Raw genomic sequence first — 22,719 nt, 5'->3', positions numbered from 1 at the left:
ATCACAAATACCTTGAGGAACACATCACATTTTATCTAATTCTTGAAAGGTTTTTTTTCATAGCAGAATAATAAGATACATGAAATGAATATATTATTTCTAGAATACTTCTAAACCTGACACTATCTCAGGGTTACACTGTATGGTGATAACTGTGTGTTGAGCTTGCTGTTGTAGCACAAACATAAGAATTGTCATTTTGGTCCCAAACAGCTGAGCTACTGTTCTGCTCATTGTTTTTTTTTTAATAATAATAATGGTCTGTAATCTAGCCCTATTAGTCCATAACCAAACTCACTGGTTATAATGAGTCTGCATAGCTTATACCATTATCATGCTGAGTGGCCCCTAATGACAAAGCTGTGATCAATGCAGGTGGCTGCGAGCCCACAGCGGAGGCGATCCAGGCTGCCTTGTTGCTGCTGTACCCAACAACCTCTACCTCCTCCTCAGGACCGCTGCAGTGAATCAGCAGATCTCTGCTTGGGCCCGCACCAAGAAGAGAAGAATCACCAGCTAGCACAGACAGCACCAGCCGGCAGCAGTTTCAACAGTGTCTTGACCGTGTTCAAAGACAGAGATTCACAGACACTTCATTTTACCACCCACTTCTTCTTTTACAGTGACAATTTAAAATCTTGTCCTGAGTATCTGAACTGTTGTCTACCTGCAGCTGTTCCCTTTGTCCTCCCCTATTTTATCATCCTATCATCACAGACACATCGCTAAAGGCATGAGGATCCTGTGTCTCTCTCTGCTCCGATCCCACAGCTATTAAAGCTAACTTTAAAATCAAATCAGCATGTTCTGTAATACTGCTGCCTTCTCCTCTTAACCCCCCCCCCCCCCCACCTCCATATTCCATATTAATTTCTACTGTCTGTTAACTCCAAACGAGCCTCGGCTATCTGATCAATGCAGAATTCCTTTCTTGCACAGGACTAATGTCTCTAAGATGGGGGCAGAGGCTGGATTTGGGGTTTTATGGACAGAAATAAAATGCTACAGTATGAGCACAGTGCCTGGAATTTGCCGGGTAGCGTGCGAGGTGAATGAACTGAGGGGTAGTGAGCACTTACCTTCTGGAGCAGCAGAGGAACACAAAAGTCTCTGGCCATGCCATGAGGGGGCGCCCCTCCAAACCTGCAGACAGGAAGAGAAAGTGCAACAATCTGGTTAATTCACTTCTCTCATCTAACATGCCCGTTCTTTCAAGTAACCTGAGGTGCTGTGAGCTAGACACTCGTTGTAAATCTTCAGCGCAACATGACACTACCATAATCTGTGCCATCCACTTGTCTAATTGTTTACATATGAGACTGGTTGGGAATTATGTTACAAAATGGCTTCCTCTGTCTCAGTTTCCAGACATGTTCCTGTATGCAGACTGGAGCCACACCCAAGAAGCGCAGATTAACAGATCTAACTGCAACTTCCCAGTCATGGAAATATTCTATAATGGGCTTATGCATGAAATAAAACCACACACACACACACACACACATATAGCCTTTCACATCCTATCTAAATTCACCATTCACAAAGAAACCACCACTTGGAGAAAAACACCACAGTGGGAGACACAGGAGGAAGGCAGCCAAATGCAGCCTGAATAACAACAGTGCGGTTCAGTAAGTATTCTCCACTTGTGTCACTGGAGGGAGTGAGGGAGGGAGGGAGGGGAGGAAGACGAAGAGAGGAGCAGAGCTTGGGGAAACCCTCATCTTCTCTGTTGCTACTGAATATTGTTAGCACAGCAAAGGAGGAGTGTCCATATATGCTGCACATGTTTCAAATTACAGAGCTCGTCACGTTTTCGGCTGAGCTGCGATCGAGCCTTTTAAGGCATAGGATGGGCTGTCAGATCTCCTCACGCTCACACAGAGCAAAGGGAGGACAGGATGAGGCATCGGAAATCAAGCAAGAAAGAGCACCAGGGGGCGAAAACAACTTTTCTGATTTAAGTTTTAGTTTAATTTATTATAAGTTTCAGCACACACACACAAACAAAATATGCCTCTACAGCATCATAAAAAAAGAGATCTGTTTCCATGCCGACTGGTCCTAACATTTAATAACTGCCGGATGGAGTCATGCAATGTGTCACACTGTAGTGCTGTATATAACATACAATGGGTTCTCATATGAATGAAGGGTGTTGCTGCGGAAACAGGCCCTCAGTAACATGTTTATTAACCCTTCAACTCCTAGAGGAACAGGGTCTCTTTCACACTGACTCTAAAAGCCTTTAAACTGATCTGACTGCAATGCACTCAGCATCCACTGGGCCTCGGCAACAAGCAGGATGCATTCACTCTGTGTAGGAGTGTAGTGATATCAGAATTACACACACTCACTGACCTTGACTAAGCAAAACCACAACAGCAAAGCAAAGCTCTTACAACTCTTTTATGACTGTACACTGACAATTATGGACTGAAAAGATGTCTCAAGTTTGATAGGCTGTCACTGCAACCAGATACGTTCTAAATCTGTAGCATTGAGCTAAATACCCATCACAGCATCTCTGTGCTGGGCAGCGTACCACAGGCCAGATGGTATCGTTGCTCAGCAGCAAATATCCAGGCTGACTCTGTGACACAGGCACCAACAGAGGGAGCACAGGTGCTCAGAAGACAATGTTTTTTTTCCCTCTGAACACCTGCACAGAGGTCCCAGTGACGCATCCTGAGACATGGGGAATATAGTGACTCTAGTATTTCCTATTAGTATTTTATCGTTTGTTTTGGCTTACTCGGATAGGTTTGTCATGGCCAGTTTCAGTCAAAAACTGTATACAATCACACAAAGTTAAAATTCAGTCAAGTTTCCTACAACTGACAACTGTCTGAAACTTCCAGTTGCCGTCGTACTCCATGCCAGTTGAAACAAATGCTAAAATTTTGATTTGAAATTTTGATGAGACTGTCTGTCCCACTAATCAAGGCTAGCATCAACCATATTGGATTGTCCAATCAATAGTGTAGTTTAAGTAATTTCTGTGGCATTTCTATGGGCCAGTCAGAACACCCTTGACCTCGGCGAATGTGTCCACCAAAATTTGAAGTAAGCTTTTATTTTCATAGCGAACATTAACGTGAATTACATGAGAATGACTGTCTATGGCATGAGAGAGTTTGCCATGAGTCAAGTTTGATGACCTGCCAGCCACTGCCTTACAGAACAATGCAGCGTAAATAACATTGAGCGTTTAAAGCCACCCTCCTGATAATAATAGCTAAACTAGCTAGCATTAGCTAACTTCATAGCATTTGTAAACTCAGTTATCAGTGGTGGAAAGTAACTAAGTACGTTTACTCTACTAATACTGCACTTAAGTAAAAATTTGAGGTACTTGTACTTTACTTGAGTATTTCTATTTTCTATTTCTACTTCTACTATAACTTACTTCTACTCCACTATATCTCAGAGGCAAAAATTGTACCTCTTACTCCACTACATTTATCTCACAGCTTATAGTTACTAGTTACTTTGCAGATTCAAATTAACAATACAAAATATAATCAATAAATAAATTATGATATTATATCAATAAGCCCTTATTTGGCCCCAGGAGGAAATTCACAAGCGACCCAGCAGTATATTAAGTAATATATTTAATTAAATTAAAATTAGCTCCACATTTACGAGCTGCATTACTGGCGCATTAAAGTGATGAATACATTAATGCACCAATAATTATAATCTAATAATATAATATGATATATATTAGCAGTGTGAATCTTTGGCAATCTCACAATTTGATTTGATTCTGATTCCCTGGTGTTGGATTCGATTCAGAATCAATTCTTGATTCAAAACAGATTCTTGATTTAATAAATAGAAAAGAGGGCACAATTTTCCATCTCTTGCTCTAGTAACATAACTGGCAATTAAGATAAATGGTCCACAGCCTTTTCATTTTAAAGTTAACTACATTAATTAATGAATTTGAAAGCATCAGCACAGTCTTCTGTCTGTATGAGATTAATAAAATGAGGGGAGGCGTAGGCGGAACATTTTCAATGCAGGACATTAACTTGTAACAGAGTATTTCTACAGTGTGGTATTACTACTTTTACTTAAGTAAAAGATCTGAGTACTTCTTCCACCACTGTCAGTTACAATGTATCCTGTAATTTCTTTTTCAGAATGAGAGTGCTTAAAAGAGGAAGACACTATAAATACAGCACAGCTAGATTCAGGAGTGAGATGTAAATGGAACTGGGCATGGCTTAAAGTGCAGGTGAAGATTGAGGTGAAGGGAGTCCAGCACACATTGCCCCTTTCTCAGTGTTTTAAGGAAGTAGACAAACTGGGACATGCCAAATGTGCCCTCTGTTCAAAAGAGATAAATTACACCAACTGGGGTGTGCATGCCCTTTTGTCACACTGCCAAACAGACGAACTCCAGCAGAAGTGTGCACCATCATGACAACTATGAGTGTTTTACCTGAGACTGCAGTTCCCAAGGGACCAGAAGCCATAAAGAGAGCGAGTGCAATTGCCTGTATCTACGTTTCAGTATGTTGCAAATGCAGAGGTTTGTGTACAGAACTAAATAGGCAAGGCTTGATTTAAGATGAAGTAACCTACAGTTGATATAAAAATTGAATGAATTATTGATGATTGAATTTAAATTATGAACTGGAAAAAGACTTTTTATGTTCATTGTATATCAGCTATATAATACGTAGACAAACACAAATAATACATGCTGTGGCATCTTAGTAATGAAGGGGGGAAGGTTTACAGATTAAATTTGAATCATTTCTTGTTTGTTTTGCTTTTAGGCAATGGTTCTTGCTTCTCTGGCAGAACATTCATTCCCTTTCACTATGACATCTGTGGTCGTGGAGCTGGCACAGACGTTGGCTGCAGACACAGTTGCACTAAACAGCATGAAGCTGTCACGCACATCAGCATCTTACAAAATGGTCCGTGGATTGGGGCAGACCTTTTTCTGAGAGGATCTTCAGCAACACACAGAAGTATCCATTTTCCATTAACCTTGATTAAAATACTTCCAATGGTGATAAAAAGGTGCTTTCTATCCTGGTTAGCTACTTCAACACAGAGAGATACCACACCATTGACGTGAAGCAAGTTGTGTCTTTCTAAATCTTGAAGGTCACCACAGGAATTCTGGAAAAGGCTGTGGATAAGTTATTCAAATATATCAACATCCCATGGTCCAACCTTGTGAGCATGATGACGGATTCCTGTGGTGTCATGCGAGGTAGTGAGACGGGTCTGGAAACAAGAATGTGACAGAACCACTGCCCAAAACTTCTGGATATTGATGGTGATTCCTGCCATCATGTGCAAAATGTTTCAAAAAAGTTTTCAGCTCCTTTTAACAACTATCTAGAACCGCTATTCTGTGACCTTCATGCTGATCACCAGTAAGTACATACGACTCATTGCATTCCATGACATCATTGCTAAGTAATGTGGCAATCTGCAACTATGTAGCAATCAGTCTGCGTACATCAGACTGATCTCACTGTATTATTGTATCATATTTCTTTTATTCATAAATACATCTTAAAACAAAAGAAGTTTAAGGTTTTGGTTGTCCTTTTATTCATTACCTCTCTGATTAAGTATCATATGCAATGAAACCCATGATCTGAGACAAATATATGTTCTTTCTGTTTTTGTCAGCGGGCTTGGCATCAGTACTCAGATGATGCTTCCTGCCTATAGAGTCCTGTACTTCGGGTTCATGGATGAAGAAGACAAGACCCTCTACAAGAAACCTTTAGAAAAACTCTACGGTGATCACAGCACGAATGAAAAGACCCAGAGACGTATTCAGTCTTTTCACAGTGACCTCAGCAGGAAAGGTAACTCAATCCATTGTTATTCTAAATTAACTTGTATACAAGGGTGGACAAATGAATGGAAACACCCATCGTGTGTCAAATGGTGTGTCAAAGTTGGCCTGAATGTCCCCTATCTGATATGCGCATTAACAATCTCATGTACAGGTGTTCCTAATAATGTGGTCAGTGAGTACACACAAATTTTGTAGAGCTTTGTTTTTACAAATGTGCTCTTTAAAAAATGACACAGCAGGACAAGAACAGAAAGGTCAAAAGGGTGTGGCATTAAGTCACCAAACCAGAGCTTCATCTCAGTGTTTACACGGGTGTCCTGGCTATTCTGAAAGAATACGTCATGGTGTTCCAGGGATGTTTTTATATAATAAATACCCTACTGATTCACAACTAAGATAAACTCCAAATTAAATTGATTCTCATAAAGCTTGGATAGTTAGAAATGCAACTGATTTGTGGCCCCAGAAAGGTGTTTAAAACGAGTCTTTTTTTTATTATTATACCAATCCTGTGTATAACAATAACTAATAGATCTGTCTTTGGTAAGATGTGATATATTGTATGCCAGAAATTCACATCCATCTCTCAGACAATATTACTTCCTCCTCAGGGTCAAGACATCCTTGTCCACAAAGTGCACGACAAGCAGCTGCAAGTTTTCACCAACTTCTTTGAATGCTTTGTGAAGCCAGATTGCCTGCCGCAAGTCCACAAGACCCTGCAGCTCTTGAACTCAATGCAGACAAACTGCTCCCTGCAAGAGGTGTACGTGGGTCGAGAGGCAGACAGATTCAGACAAGCCCGTCTACAACACCCTGTGAGTGGTTGAAAAATATGTAGAGTGATATAGTAAGGACTACAGGTTTAACAAATGTTGGCTCATTATCACAACTAATAAAAAGGCACAATATACAACTGAGATGTTCCAAAAACTGAACCTAAAATATCTGATGGTAGTTATAAAGGCAGTTTACTAGAGAACATTAACATCACAATATTCCATGCATGAAGGTTTCCACGCTGCGTGAAATCCAAACTGTGAAACACACCTTGCTTCCCCGGAAGCAGACAGCAGTGGAAATGTTCAAAAAAGACAAGACATTAAGTTCAAGCCAGTGGAGAAGAGGATGTGCCACAACATGACATCAGCTGGCACCAAGGACAAAGCTCTGACACAGCAAACAGCTCTGAGGGAGAGAGCACACAGGAGAGAGTTTAACTGCCAACCACGCACAAGTGCTGCCGAAGCAAGACGAGGCATGGTTGAGCAGGAAAAGCCGGCAAAAGGAAGGCATATCACGAAGCAGCGCAAACGTGAATGTGAAATGCTTGTATAGGCAAAGAGACTAAAGAGATAAAAAGAAAGAAAAGCATGATGTGTGTTCTCCCTCTTCTTCCCCTCTCTCACCTGTAGTTAGACATTGTGGTTAAAATAATCAAAATTCAATAAAACTTATGTGTTTATCCGAACAAGATATTGTTTTCTTGTTGTATTCTAATCTCTAAACGCTCCAAAAGGCTTCGCTCGCGTATAAAAATCAATACTATATTCTTACAGGGGGAGAATGCCCCCGGACCCAGCTACCTCATTTTAGTTTCGGATCTTGTCAACTTTCTCACTACTCTAGAGTTTGCAAGGCTGGCAGTTATAAAGGCCCAGCAGTGGGACTACCTGTAATCCCAACTTCAAAGTGAGGCACAGAGACAAACAGAGCTGCCAATCAACGGCTGCTGATTAAATGTCACAGCTGTCAATCAAGGAACGTGACTGCCAATCACATCTTCACAGTTTCAGATGGAACAAGACCCCTGCAAGTACAAGTAAAGACGATGCTGAGGGGATAACTGTTTAGATTAACACAAACAGTGACAGTTAGCCACCACTTACCTATCCAAACCCTGAAAACTGTTGAAAATGTGTCAATAACAAAACATGACTGGCGTGAATTAGCAAAAGAGGCGCTAGCCAGCCTGTTGTCGGCTCTGGATCTTGACCATTGCTCCTTAGGACGGCCAGGCACCTGCAATGCAACACTGACTGTCCACCTCATTCAGAGTCTCAGTGAGGTCAAATTATGCCCATTTCCCAGTTTAATATTTTCATTTTTGTTGTCTATTTAAAAACATTTGCATGTTTTTATGGTCAAAAAACACCTAGTTACAGCTGTATAAACCATGGATGCAGGCTGCGTGAGACAGAGGGGCTGACTAATTGGCTGACCGTGACGCACGCCGAGGCAAACAACAGGTAACGGATTGTAGCCTACTGTAGCCGGTTAAAACCAGGGCTCAGGGTAAAACTCACCAATAAATTGCGATGGCCACCGCTGATGATAATGTTGTAACCTTCGGAAGGCTGTGCAATGAAAAATTTGCTTCCTGACATCCAACAACTGCACAGTGTTTCCTCCGAAACTATCTCTCCTCTGCTCCTGTGTGCATTTCTCCGTGGACTAAATGTTTTGATACTTTCACAGTATTTATATGGCGCCTAGATGTGCTTTATAATCAAAAAAGAAATGGAAATCTCCCTAAGTATTAGGTCCCCTTTAAAACTTTTTCTTACTATCTCTCAACTTCTGCAGCATACACAGGGAATGGTGAAGAAGTGGATGAAGAAGAACATTTGAAAGAAAAAGTTAGTGCAACCACTTCAGCAGTGACTGACACTAACAGGCCAAAGATGAGTGAACGTCGTGGAACGGCACGGAGAGAAGTGTGTTTGCGTGTGTATGTGTGTCCTAAATGAGAATACTGATTACCGTCCCATGATACCAAGTAGAGCCCAAACAGTGATTAGGCTGCTGATCAGATGACATGCTTAGAAAGGCGTTTTGGCTGGTCTGAAATAGCTGCACAGTTTGCAGAGAGCGGTCCAACACTTGCTCATTCATTAAGTTCAGCTGCTCGAAGCCAGGGAGGAAAGATTTCATTGAGATACCCACAACGTCACCAGACCCACGCAACCTGAGACTGGGCGGCATCACCAACATATGCAAATGTGGTTCTGGTGTGTGTATACATCCATCTGTGTGACTGACATGCATGTGTGAATGTACCTCTGTGTGTTTGCAGGTGGCGTGTGTGTGTGTGTGTGTATATGTGTGTGTGAGCCCACCCGTCTGTTCACCAGCCTGTTTGTCAGCAGTAGTTGGAGAGCAGCTGAGTAAAAAACCCCTCCCGTCCCTCGGCACACAGCCACTGAAACGCTGCCTGAAATATTTAGCAGCGTAGCAGCAGTCAATAGCACAGCAACCTTGGAATCAATGTCATACGACTAAGAGAGTGGGAGAAAGAAAGGAACGGGCGTCGAGTAGGGATGGGAAGACGGACAGATGAGCCGGAGAAGTGAAAGAGGTGTGGAAGGATGGAAGAGGTGGAGAGAGAACGTGAGGATTAATGGAGGAGCAGCAGGGGAGCGATAGAGATAAATGAAGGCTGGAGTAAAACGGTGTGAGTCACGAGTGTGCTTGCATTTCTAACCATGCGCTGCATATACTGTACCCTGCAGCAGACAATCCCTCCCTGCTGAAACGTGACTGTAGTGTGTGTGTGTGTGTGTGTGTGTGTGTGTACGCAAGTGAAGCAGAGATGGCAGAGGGAGGGAGGAGAAGAGCTGTAGACTTTCTGGGAGGAAGGGAGGGATGGAGGGAGGGAGGGAGGGAGGAGGAGGGGGGGACTGCTGATCACTGCAGTAAAGGAATCCCTTGTCTAGAAAGGGGGGTTGCCCCTCGCTTTCACCGTCCCTCCTCCATCTCTATCTTACTCACGCTGAATTTTGATGTGCTGGTTTGATCTTCTCTCAATTCTCATCTGCACTGCGCTTTAACTTCCGCTGCATTTCATCATACCCTATGTGTGCATGTGTGCGTTTTCCTTCAATTAAAAAAACCACAGTCCTCAATTTCAAATCTCACCTTCAGCGTAGTAAACGCACGGCGAGCAGGGACCCGGTAGATTATATGAACTGTGGGAGATGAAAATAAATTTGATACACTAAAAAAAAAATTTATGGCTTCTTGCTAGCTGCACAGACTACGAGTCCTTCCCTGCTCTCCACATAGTGTAGTAACACCTGCAAGAGGCATGACATTGATCTGAGGGAAAAATTAATCATCCTCATACAGTACAGCTGGAACAATTTCACACACATCTCTCAGAAGTCCCAGTTTTTCAGGGGGAGAAAAAAAACCCACCTGCGATGGGGAATCAACACACGCAACCCTTGAGAGTAAAACTGCTGCAGCTCTGCCTGCTATCTATATCTTGCCTATGTGTAACTGTTACCCTTTGCTACGTTGAATTCCTGCTACATAGTGACATTCTTGTTCTCATTTCACTCCAAATTATGTATGTGGAGAAATTTGCAAGATTCATTTGCCTCCTCCTCCTCCTCCTCCTCCGGCACAGTCACAAAGATTCATAAACTCTTAGTAGAGCTGCTTTGAGGGTGGATGGAAACTACTGTCAGAGTTGTTCAGCCACAGGAAAAAAAAACTGGGTTATTTTAGGCTTTTTGTGTAAGTGACAAAAAAAAACTGAGGAGTCTGAGAAATGTATGACATCTTATTATGTCTAACTTGCACTGTGCTGCATACAGCACATATATGGACAGTTACTTCCTTTTTTAACTTTCGCTATTACGGCTGGATCTGAACACAAAATGACACAGCAGTTTAAAAATCTTCTTCCTCAGAACACATCCTTTTATCTCCAGACACACCGCAGGGAAAATCTTAGTGTAGAGCAAAAAGCATGTCTGTGTGTGTGTGTGTGTGTGCTGGTAACAGACACCAGTGCTGAGGAATAATGTCACTGACATAATTCCCATTTCATGGTGCCCTTCTGGGGGAGTGGAAACCTCTGTCATTTATCTCCACAATGACTGCATCCATCTATGTGGTAATATGCTGTCCCGGGCCATGGCTACGGACCAGATAACATGAGCAGTCAGACAAAATCACTCATGAAATCATTCATGCATACATGGGCCCGTATACACCCCACGCACAATGCATGTCAATAGAGCTCCTTCTACTCCTTCTAGGCATGACGGCACAAATACATCTAAAAGATCTTTTCATATGCTTAAAATCTTTTTACATCCATTTCCTTTTTTACTGGTTGAAGTCACACCGTGAGGACGGATTTACAATCAAAGGAGCTGGGATCAATTTCCCATCGGCCTGGTCGTTTGATAAAGTCTAGGGTCAAGGAGAGGCGAGGTTCTCCATCACGCTACCGTGACAGACAAAGCTGAGAGAGGAGCCGTGATCAAGGTGGGGTCAGTGGGAGGCCAATCTATGTAGAACAACAATACACCGGGATCAATATGAAGCCGGTAAACGGATCCTGCCTTTATCTAAGAGGTGTCCCCAAAATCCTGTTATGTGCAACCACTTCCAGTCCCTGTGATACACTCTCTGAGCGAGCCGGGGTAAATGAGGATATAATTGGATTTAAAGGAACATAGTTATATCACAGTATATCACCGACAATCAGCTGGGGCACCAAGCTGACTCAACTTTTGGGGACTATTTCCATGTGGATTCTTGAAAAAGTGCGAGTGAGGTTTATGAGCTGTTAAATTAGAAATCTACTATCTCCTCCGCTGCTGGAGGGAATGTGTGTGTGCCATGCTCTCACTTTTTCTGTATCCTTGTGTTTCTGGCTTTATTACTCTTTTATAGCACATTAAGGGACTGCTGACACTTTAAAACCCCCTTTTTCCTCTAAATTCCTTAAGTGTGCAGTATTTTTATTTTCTCTATCAAATAATAACATATCAGCTAAATTATATAAAAGCACAATTTGTTTGATTTTAATTTAATTACTTTAGACCAAAGCGTATTTTTACTAGGATTCTCAACAATAGTAGGAAACAAAAGATTGCGAGATTAGACATTTGTGAGCTGTGTAGGTACATGCAAAAGTATCAGTTTGACTGTGTCTGAAGGCAATTTAGTATTAATTCTATGAATTTGGGGGACTTGGAAGAAACAGTTTATAAAAATGGTCAAAATTTGCGTAGCAGAGGCCGAGATATCAAGATGCATATCAAGATCAAAAAACATCCCACAATTGAACTCAATAGCATATTTTGTGATATCTTTCCTGCCTAGTAAACACCCACATCTCTCAAACTCCACACCCCAAGTTTGTAAGACAACCTTTCAGTTCAAAACTTCCCAAGACCAAGCAATTAATTGTTTAGTTTATAAAATGCCAGAAAAAAGTGAGAAATTCCCATTTCCCAAAGCCCGAGCTGTTATCTTCAAAGTGCTTTTAAATTCAATTTACAATTACATAAAATAGAAAAAGCAGCAAATCTTTACATTTGAGAAGCTGCAAATGTTGCTTGATAAACTGCAATTAAGCAATTATGAATATCAAATATGTTCTGTTGATTGGCTGATCAATAAACTACATGCAACATTTGTCCTGAATTCCCTCACAATGAAGCAAAAAGTCTTGCACAGGACATGGCTGGCTCCTATCTTATAAATTATACTGCTGGTATGTAAAGGTCATATTGTGTCGGTGCAGGACAGCTGATGTGTCCAGTTTTCTGCCTCACCGCTGCGCTGCATGTCACCTCCTCTTTCTATCCAACTCCGGGGGCGAGGTCCTGTCCACTCAGCTCCTTGCAGCTCACACCTCCCAACTGTGGGGGTTAACAAGTTGAAAAGCACAGCTGCGCCCGTTCCAAAGCACTCACATTCCCCTGCATGAAGGAACGCACATTGTCCGTCCCCTCAGAAATATACGCACAGACAAAAGCACGCATACACCTACAGTAGATAAGGCGGGCACTCAGCAATTCCTACAGAAGAAAGTGGATTTGAGTACAGTGTGACAATAATCACTTTGTCATTTTTCCAGGCCTCAGCGCCGACAAGCTTATGTAACGAAGAAAATGCTGCCTTTTCTCTATGGCTGTGTTCCTCGCCTGGTAAAAAGCCATTAACAGATATGAAATCTGCAGTCACATTCACGAACGCAACAGTATTAAGCAATCCCCGCCGCTCTCACACTGAGAGAGAAAACCGTGACAAAGCACAGCGTGCCCAACGAAAGCCTATACCAATCTGATCTCTCCACTGCAATGCAGAGTTGACAGTGAAAACAACCTTCCTCTGATTAGGCTATTTCAAAACATCAAAACCGCACACCAGTTACAGCACGCTATAAATAATTCCGGCTTAATCTTTCGTTCCATTTCAATAAATTGCCTTTAAGACCCTGGATATGCTTTGATTAATTAACACCAGCTCATCGCCTGCTCACGGGATAAGATCTCAGCTGTGAATGAATCCTCTTTTGTGGCACGTGGGCTACTTTAGAAGGGCCACATGGACCATTATAACCCGCACCAACCCCTGACACCGCCACCCCTCAACCCTCCGCCCTTGTTGCCTGGGACCAGCAGCAGTGGAACCTGATGCATTATTAAACAGCAGTACAGGCTTTCACGCCACAGCTTAGAAGAGAGCCGGCACTCGACCATTGTGCTTTACAGCGCAGCCGCTCTTTGAAGAATTCAATCCATCTGAGGAGCGGTATCTGCATATTCCAACTTCCTTTAGGTCACTTTTGAGATCAGAGCGCCGGGTGAAGAAATTGAAAACGGTGTTTGCATGCATAATGTGCATATAGAGTAAATGTGTGTGGCCGTCCTGCAGGCACAGTATGACCCTCTCTTTGATTGCTCATACACCAGATGGCACTAGCTGCTTGTGTCAGTGTTACTTTCAGCGTAGGTCACGCAACACTCAGCCCCTCACTCGCAGGGACTTCTCCTCGCTCTCGTTCTTCTTCACTTCCTTCAGCTTCATCAGTTTTTCCTTCCCTTGAAATAAAAAATCCAACCTGGCTGACATTTAGAGATACAGTACACATCTAAGGAATGCATGCACACACACACACACACTCACAGTTACTCTACCCTGGCCCTGATTTCACTAGTGATGATACCAGCCCTGATTAAGCTTCAAGAGTGTGAAAAGGTAGAGCCCTGCAGCTCCTTCACATCACACGCACCACAGACTAATCAATGCTGCTGAATAAGCACTGTTCAATTCTTATTACGCTCTCCCTTTCTTTCTTCCCACCATCATCAGTGTGCTGAGAAGCTTCCAATCTATCTATACTTCCCACCATTATAGTTATTCTCTTTTCAAGTACGCCTCAGAGAGCAGAACTACATTTTGCTCCAACATTTCCCATTGTTTTTGAATGCATTAATTACAGTGGGAGATAATGCACTTGGTTTTGAATTGAGGAATAAAGTACCTCCCATTCCTTCTCTCTAAGACGGCGGAGTGGTCCTCTGTGGCCAAAACACTGACTTTTCCTGCCGAAGCTTCTTTAGGCAAGCGATAAGCAGAAGTATTCTGCCGAGGTTTACACAGAAGTTTGGCCTCAGGATAGTCTGTCAAACCGGTGTGATTTCTAGGTGTGAGAAAACCAATCCAATAAAGAGGCGTAAAACACAACTTTCTGTAGGAGTCCTGTGGCAAAAAAACATTCCCTTTAGGATTCAAAGTTCATGATCACTTTTATTAAAACCCACACTAAATAAAATATCGTGTTCAGAGTACACGCATTAGTACTAGGTCATCACCAATTCATCTCTCATCTGTGATGCTGAAGGGTGAAAGATGCTCCACTTTTCCCTCTACTGCTTCATCTCCCGCCGTGCTTTCATTATCTAAGCCCCAAGTTATGTTTTGGCAAAGTTTTGTACCTCTTCTCATCTTAACTGGTAAACTGACATATTTAATCTGCTTGGTAAACAAGTTTAAACATCTTGCTGTCCACGTCACAAATCAGGTACATTACGCCAGTGGTTCTCAAGCTCTTTCACATCAAGGACCCTTAAACTGACACAAATTAGACCAATTAGAATTAGATGTTTTATTACAGAAAGTGTATGAAACTCATTCTGTCATTGTGATACTTATGGATGGAATTAGAGTGAAAATAAATTATTCTCCCTGGAGCCCCCTCAGGGACCCCTGAGAATCACTGCATTATGCTGCACGCACTAGCTTAATATGCATTTCTCAACATACTGGACATTATAATTTTGAGCAGTGCTGAAACAATTAGAGGGAAAAATTGTTCTATAACAATTTTGATAACTGCTTAATAGTTTCGGTTTGTATATCAAACAAAAATAGCTCACGTGTCACAGCAGGTTTCAGATTTTCATTTTAATTCTTTTTTGGGCTGTTGGTAAAAAAAAAAAACAACAACCAAAAAAGCAATTTTAAGACGTCACACCCTGTCCTTTAGGAAATTGATGGCATTTTTCACTATCTTCTGACATTTTAGACTGAGTGATAAAATCAGAAAAGTAACGCACATTTAAATTGATAATGAAAACAATTGCTAGTTGCAGCTCTAGATTTGAGTTTGCTAAGCTACATCCTTTCCATACTCATTTATAAAAGTTTTTAATAGTTTAAATAAGAGCTGGTTACTTCCAGTTAAACTGAAGTCCTGAGTACTTTAAAAAGGTACAAAAGGTACAAAGCTTTTTACTGGGCTTGTTCAGTTAAGGGACTGATTAATTAGATGTCAGTTGAGACAAAACATGCAGTGAAACTCACCAATGAAAATGTCAATTTTAAATTACAAGGCAGTAATGTTACTATTTATCTTGACTGGGGTGCTGTTTTTTTTTCTCCTTTTTTGGCTCTTCTTCCAAGCTTTTTAGTGGAATGAGATGAAACTGGCTGTGTTGTTTGGCTATAACAGACCAGTGATGAAGTGAAGTGAACATGGTAAATTGATAAGTACACTACACACTTTCCCTCTTTCTAAAAATTCTGCTACGCTCAATACAGTCCTAAAATGTAAAGTGAATATATTTACACATGGGATGATTGTGGGTATGTCTGTGTCCAAAGATAAAGCAAGTCTTATTCATGTAAGAAAAACAGTTAAGTCTCCTCCCTGATACTGTGAATCATAAAGACATCTGTGATGGCTGTAAAAATCTGCACACTGTTAGTTGTTCATAACAGCTGCTTCCAGCTGGTCATAAATGGTCAGCTAGTGAAGTGCACGTATTCACAATGTTTGCTTGACACAGAGCTGGTCCTGTAATAAGACTGGTTGTCTCTGTTCTCTGCGTGAGGTGACATTCAGGCCACTGTACAGTTTCCCAACAGGCCATCATGAATTCCTCCTGAAGCAGCAGCTATTATTTATGGAGCGGAGCCTGGGAATGCTCCTTTTGAGGAACTCTGACAGTATTCCTCTCATCAGAGCCTCTTTCCTCTGGACCTTAATGCCTTGAGCATGACCAATGGACTGTAAAAGTACAAAGTCCATGAGAGAATCCTCTAAAATTGCCTAGAATATCAATGCAAGCTCCTACAAGGTCACTGTTCAAGTATCAATCTGCAGCAGTAGCTGTCTAGTCTCATCACTGCATGGTCCATGGAGATAACTAGAAAGTCTAGAAAAATGAATCCACAGTATTGTAACTCTGCCCTCTTGGCTGTGTCAGCCAATCCGTCACATTTTTACATTGCTGCTGTGGTCCACATGGACATATGGCATGCAGACATGCCAAAGCTAGAACTGGGCTAATGAATGCTACCCTGACACAGACTGGGCCAGACATTGCCGAAGTAGCTGAGGGGAGGCTGCACACAGCAGCTGACTCATACAGAGCAAACTGTAGTAACGCACAGCTCTCCTCACAATAAATACAACTGGACAAGCAGCTGCTAGTTTGAAAATTAAGTAGAAAGAGGGATGTTTCACATCTACAGCCAAGAGTAAAGCAGGATAAAGGTTCCCCACATTAAATCCATATTTATAGATCTGTGCCACCCAGTAGCAGTAAAGGGTATTTAAGCCATAAATAAAATACCATAAATTTTATGGCATCTGGCAAACAATGTTGAGAGTGGCTTGACGTAAACCCTAATCCTTAAATACTGACTGATCTCAGTAAAAACTCTTTAGAAAGCCACGCTTCAGTTTGTGACTTTAAATTATTCCTCAGAACACCTGAAGTTTTGAGCCAAATCAAAGCAAGACATGTCCAACAGCTACAGTCTATAAAAACTGTGGGAATTTCAGGAAATGCTCAAACCACCAACCAACGGAATTAAATTAATTTATGAATTTCAATTCAATCTACACAGAATATAATAACCAATACATATTTTATGAATCTTAATTAAACGTTTTCCTCTTACTATTCTTAGCAAACAAATAAAGAAAAGTGCTTGGCTGACTTATCATGATAGTAAAATATGGATCCTGCATCTATGTTTATGTTCTCTTCATGTGACGTCTTGCCAGCCAATCATGCTTGTTGTGATGAAGAATGTGAAGTAAAGAAAATGAGTGAAATGAGTGAAGAGTTCTTAAAGTTCGGCTCACCAGACCCATGGAGACAGAGAGTAGCCTATTGCACAACAGCGGGCTTCGTGGAGCTTGAGCTGATGAGGTAAGCATGTTAATGATGTAATTTCGATGTAGATGCTGAACAGGCATCTCCTCGTGTTGTTATAGTTTACTATAACAGCCTTTAGTTTTTTGAACAGCTATGCTTTTGCTTTCAATGTTGGGACATTTTTATTTAAGTGAGTCCTGAACCTGTCAGCAATTATTTTTATTTATTTATTTTTAAACAATGTGTCTAGATTTGTAGGCAGCATCAAAAGGTCGTTCATCTCATTATATATGTCTTTTCTGAAATTACACAATTACGCCTAATTATTCTCCTGGTTATGACTCACGTACGATAACTTTCCTCAAAATACAATCATTCTAAGCCTCTGGTATGATACTTTAACATTTCCCATCTGTCGATGCTGGCTTTACTTCTTAGTTAGCCGTAACTGTGGAGGAGAGTTTACTGAATTATTTTTAGAGAGAAACTATATTCTTAGCAAGATAGTAAGTCTAGTCCTATTTTTGATGATTTTCTTTTTTAAAAAAAGCTTCACTGCATTTCATTCACAACAAACATCAAATATTCACAGGTCCATGTGGGGAGCAGCTCGCTCCCACGCACGCTTTGGACGGTTTGTGGAAAGTGGGCCAGCGTCTCTTAAACATCTATCATTCTACCCACCTGCAGGGTTCGGGGAATGAAAGTCACAGTAGTCAAATAACCAGGCAGCTCTGCTTTCAGATCTCAAAGGGTCCTGGGCAGCATCTCATACACCCCTTCCTGCATGAGATGTGACGGCCGCTGCTCTATCAGCTCTGGGAGTCATGACAGACACGCCGCCCCGACTCACGGACGACACCAAGGGGCAGCAGAGAGGATTGACAATACTGAACTGTGTCTAATAAAGTCAGTTGATATTAGTTCTGGATCAGACCGCATAGCTGATGACGACTTTTGTTAAATATTGTCCCCATCCTCTCATCTCGCCTCCAGCTCTTCCTCTCATCTTTGCCCTTTCATTACCGCTAAATGACATCATGACCTAAAATCGAAGTGAGCTAGTCAGTCTCCCTAATGCTCTGACAAATACGCTGCCTCCATATCTCTCTGTCCTCCTGCTCCCATTCACAATATCTTAATCCTCATCATCAGTATGCAGCTCATTGTGCCGCCTTTCCTCCTCGATTCCTTCCAGTTCGGATGTGATTCTCCATCTTTCCCAAGGGCTTCCTCCACCACTCGACCTCCCACTGCTATTGTTCCCTCCCTATTTTTTCTCTCCCTCTCTGCAGGATTCTGTCTAGCTTGGATGGTGGCAAATGAGCTCAGGCAAGGGCACCCAAGTCTCCAAAATCATGTTCGCTCCCACCACTGCAGCTCCGTTTGCTTCCCATGGATGGTTCCAAAATGACTCAAGCGATTAAGGTACTTTGAAGGAAAATGTCTTCCTATTTTGTAACACGTGTTAATGATGCGTATGCTGAGTTAATCTCCAAGGGCTACTATTACTACAAATTAGAGGTTTAACAGCTTTAGTGTGATCACAGTCTTTCTGAAAGCAATGCCCTACAGCGTCACCTTAGAGCACGCTGCCAGACACAGCATGACCTCAGCTGCATCACTGCTGTCAAATGGAACGAAGAAAGTCCTTTGATTGGATCACAATCCCCCTTTAAACATTTAAATCACAACTATTTCCTCATGAATTTTCCTATTCTTGCTTTTCTACCAAACCACCATATCTATGAGTTTAATAAAGACAATATTTATCTAAAGCATCAACTGTTAATGTCGGTATTTCTTATTAGCTCCTCAAATTCAAAGGCCAAAGCTCTGCAGACTCATCATTTTGCAGACTTTCAACAGTGTCTACATTTATACACAAATAAATATGCGATTAAGGCGGTAATGCAGGTGAGGTGGAGCAACCCATAAATATCACACTCTGACTATGTGATTAAGCTTATAAGACTATTTTCAGAATTGTGTCAACACATACTCAGGAGAGGTTATTCATATTCAGATGTCTGCCGCATAGCTGTTTCACAGTGGCACATCTACAGTAAGTTATAGAAATAACCAGCTTCCAGTTCATATCTTTGAGGTTGCCATAAAATCCTTGTGTTATTCTTATTGGGAATAAGGCTCGTCTAAAAAAAAAAAAAAACAAGGCTTTTTCTCCAGAGAATTCAGGGGAAAGAAAAAACTGATAAATACAGCAGCTGTGTGTGGTGTACACTGTTTATTATGATACTAAGTAGACTGAAAGGAGGTAGAGTGGAATATTATGAATAGCTTACAAGTTTTATGGATAAAAACGAGAGGTTTTGATCTAAATGAAGATGTTCTTGAGGACAAAAATGTGTTTAGATCGACTTAAAATATAAGACATTGAAATTATAAATCACGGGAATTCATCAACTCGGCCAATTTGCAAAATCTATGAGAGAGAAAACAGAAGGGCGAAAACAGATACAGTGAGAAAGTAATTAAGTGAGTGAGTAAGCCCAGCTGGAAATGCTGATAATGTTAAATCATACTATAGCATTGCTATAGTGCTATTTGAGTGTCTATAAGTTATTTGGTGCACCATTCCTATATCACTTTACATCATTCTTGTGTTTAAATGAATGCCAAACAGGCTAAAAAAAAAAGTTTATTGAGCCTTTATGACAAGTAAATACATATAAATCTTGCATCCTTTAGACAAATGTTTCTTGCACCAGTTTGTGGTTTAAGCATCAGGTTACTTCCTTTTTCTTCCTTCATACGGGGTCAACCAACAATTTAACCTGCTTGTAATTTAATCACCACTGGTGTATCGTCATCCTCCATGTGTGTTTTTCTATCACAATTGTGCATGCTCATAAGTGCTGTATCATTTTACCCACTTTACGTACGTATGTATGTATGTATGTATTAAATATTCTGACTAAACAATTTTAAATGACAATTCTTGACTAAATTGATTTTCCCATCCCTACTGAAGATCATATATTGACAATATATCAGTGTAAGATGATCCGAGGGAAGACTTTAAGACAAAACCAACAGGTAGCAATTTATCATCGATTCCTTCTTGTTCTTTTAAGACTAGAACAAGAGAGGTGATGACTTTCTGAGTTAAGGGCATATTTAAAATCAATGAAAGTTATAGATGTGAAGATCAATGAATTTGTTCTGGCAGAAAATGTCAAATAAAGTCCAGAAAGAAATCTGCTTTCTTCTTGAAATTCGTGATATCAATTATGTCATCAATCACAGAAATTCACTGAGTTCACAGTTTAGACAAACATGCAGAGAGAAAGGTTGTTTGATCTGATATAATTATCAAAATTAAAATAAAATTAACAATCTATGTGTCTTTAGAAAATTATTTTTTGAAAAAGCATTTATGTTCTTAAATTGAGTCTAAAACAACTTATTTTTTTATTTTATTTTTACAAAGGACTGCTGTTACCACAAAATCAATACACACTCATAAACAAAGTTTTAATCGACTGTCTTTTTGAATGTGGTGATATCTCATTTGGGACCCACAAACAGTGGTGGAAAGTCAATTTACTCAAGTACTGTACTTAACCACAATTTCAAGGTACTTGTACTTTACTTGAGTATTTGCATTTGATACTACTTCATACTTCCACTCCACTACATTTCAGAAGGAAATATTGTACTTTCTGCTCCACTACATTTATTTGACAGCTTTATTTACTTTTCAGATGAAGATTTGACACAATGGATAATATAACAAGCTTTTAAAAGTGGTTTCCAACCTTTTTGGCTTTTGATGTCTTACAAAAAGCAGTGTGTAGTCGGGGTCACATTTCAGATGTCTATGAGTTGTTAACAGCTCCACCAAATAGTGATTTTTCTGTCTAAACTTCTCACATGGTTTCATTTCAATAAATGTTCAACCAATCCAATATTTCACCAAAAATAAAAGATTAGAGAAAAAGTCCAAAAACTGAAAACAGATTTGTATCAGAAAGTTGTTTTTTCTTTTTTCTCTCCCATTAATCATCTCACGACCCCTCAGACTTATTTGGTGACTCTTTGGAGGGGCCCAACCCCTAGTTTGGGAACCACTGGACTGAACTGTATCTAAAGTAGTTAAAACTAGTTCCACCTCCAGCAGCTGCAAGAGTAACATGTTGCTTACACACTGATGCTTCAGTATTAATAATCTAATGATGTCATATATAATAATATATCGATCAGAAGGACCAAAACACTACTTTTACAGCAATACTTTAACTACATCGAGCTCATAATACTTATGTACTTTTACTTAAGTATGATTTTTCGTGCAGGATTTTTACTTGCACACTTGTACTTGTTTACATTGTTGTATTGCTACTTTTACTTGAGTAAAGGATCTGAATACTTCTTCCACTACTACCCACAGAACAGTCACACAACTATCTTCACACCCCCCTCCTTTAATTTCCAACTTCACTTGTTTCTTTGCCAATATTAAGAAACATACAGGATGTCTTTGCCGTCACCTTGCAGCAATTTTACCTTTGCAATATCTGTGAAAGTTACAAACACACACAAATGGATCAATAATACAATTAGAGAGTGATGGTACGTCAACCTTCGTTTTAAGCTTTACTAAGCCGTTTAAGTATTGCTGATCTGTATGTCATGATTGAATTATCAATTGCATTTGAAGGCAACAAACTCAATGACACAAGAATTTCCCAGAGCACTTCCTTTACCCAGCATCACATCATTGACATGGAGTAGTTTAGATATATTAGACTGATTTGGGCTGAGCTGTTTTTTTTTTTTTTCCATATCAGCTGACAAATCTGATAACAGCTGTGATGACTCTTCTCACTCTGTAGCACTGAAAACAAACAATTATACCAGAATGCACCTGTCAACAACCTAATTTACTGCTGAGTTAATTAAAGCTGAGCAAGTCTAGTGCTTCCTAGATGTTCAAGTAGAATAGAGGATTATGTATGCTTGTAAGAGGCCAACTTGAGATAATCCATCTGTTAACAGCAGTCAGCAATTACACAAACTAAGAGAAAACACATAACGAACCCGGTCATAGAAGTGTGACAACTGTGTTCCTCCCTCACTTATTTCTCTTGGCCTTTCCCTTTCCCTGCCAACCATGAAAAGAAAACGAAAATAAAAATGCTTGAAACTACAGATTTAGTTCACTCTTCCCCTGAGAAGGACTGCGCAGAACAATCAAGAGAGACCTTCAGCACAAGCAGGCAAGCCCCATCAATCTTTTGGTAGTTTATCAGTACCCATTATTAGCCCCCGCTTGAAGCTTTGAGGTAAGCTGTGCACACACCTTCACACACAGGCTCTCTGTGTCCATTTGACACAACACAGCTAGTAAGGAGGCAGTCAAATAGAGAGGGCCGTAGATAAATCTTAAATTTTAATTGTAAATTATGTAAAGTAAAAGAAGGTTTAAGCCAATCC

General features: G+C 40.7%; 1 protein-coding gene across 2 annotated transcripts in view; it reads right to left on the bottom strand.

Moving 5' to 3' along the window:
• Positions 1 to 22,719, bottom strand: part of mcu (mitochondrial calcium uniporter) — a 60,929-nt gene that overhangs the window by 7,179 nt on the left and 31,031 nt on the right. For both annotated transcript variants that reach the window (XM_044372919.1, XM_044372918.1), the window contains exon 3: positions 1,080 to 1,143. In XM_044372919.1, the coding sequence (XP_044228854.1) occupies positions 1,080 to 1,143 (64 nt within the window). The remainder of the gene's footprint in view (positions 1 to 1,079; positions 1,144 to 22,719) is intronic.

This window comes from Thunnus albacares, chromosome 14 (assembly GCF_914725855.1).
Source record: "Thunnus albacares chromosome 14, fThuAlb1.1, whole genome shotgun sequence".
Classification (NCBI taxonomy): Eukaryota; Metazoa; Chordata; class Actinopteri; order Scombriformes; family Scombridae; genus Thunnus; species Thunnus albacares.
Note: the sequence above shows the minus strand (reverse complement) of the source record. Positions and strands in the feature narration are given on the sequence as shown.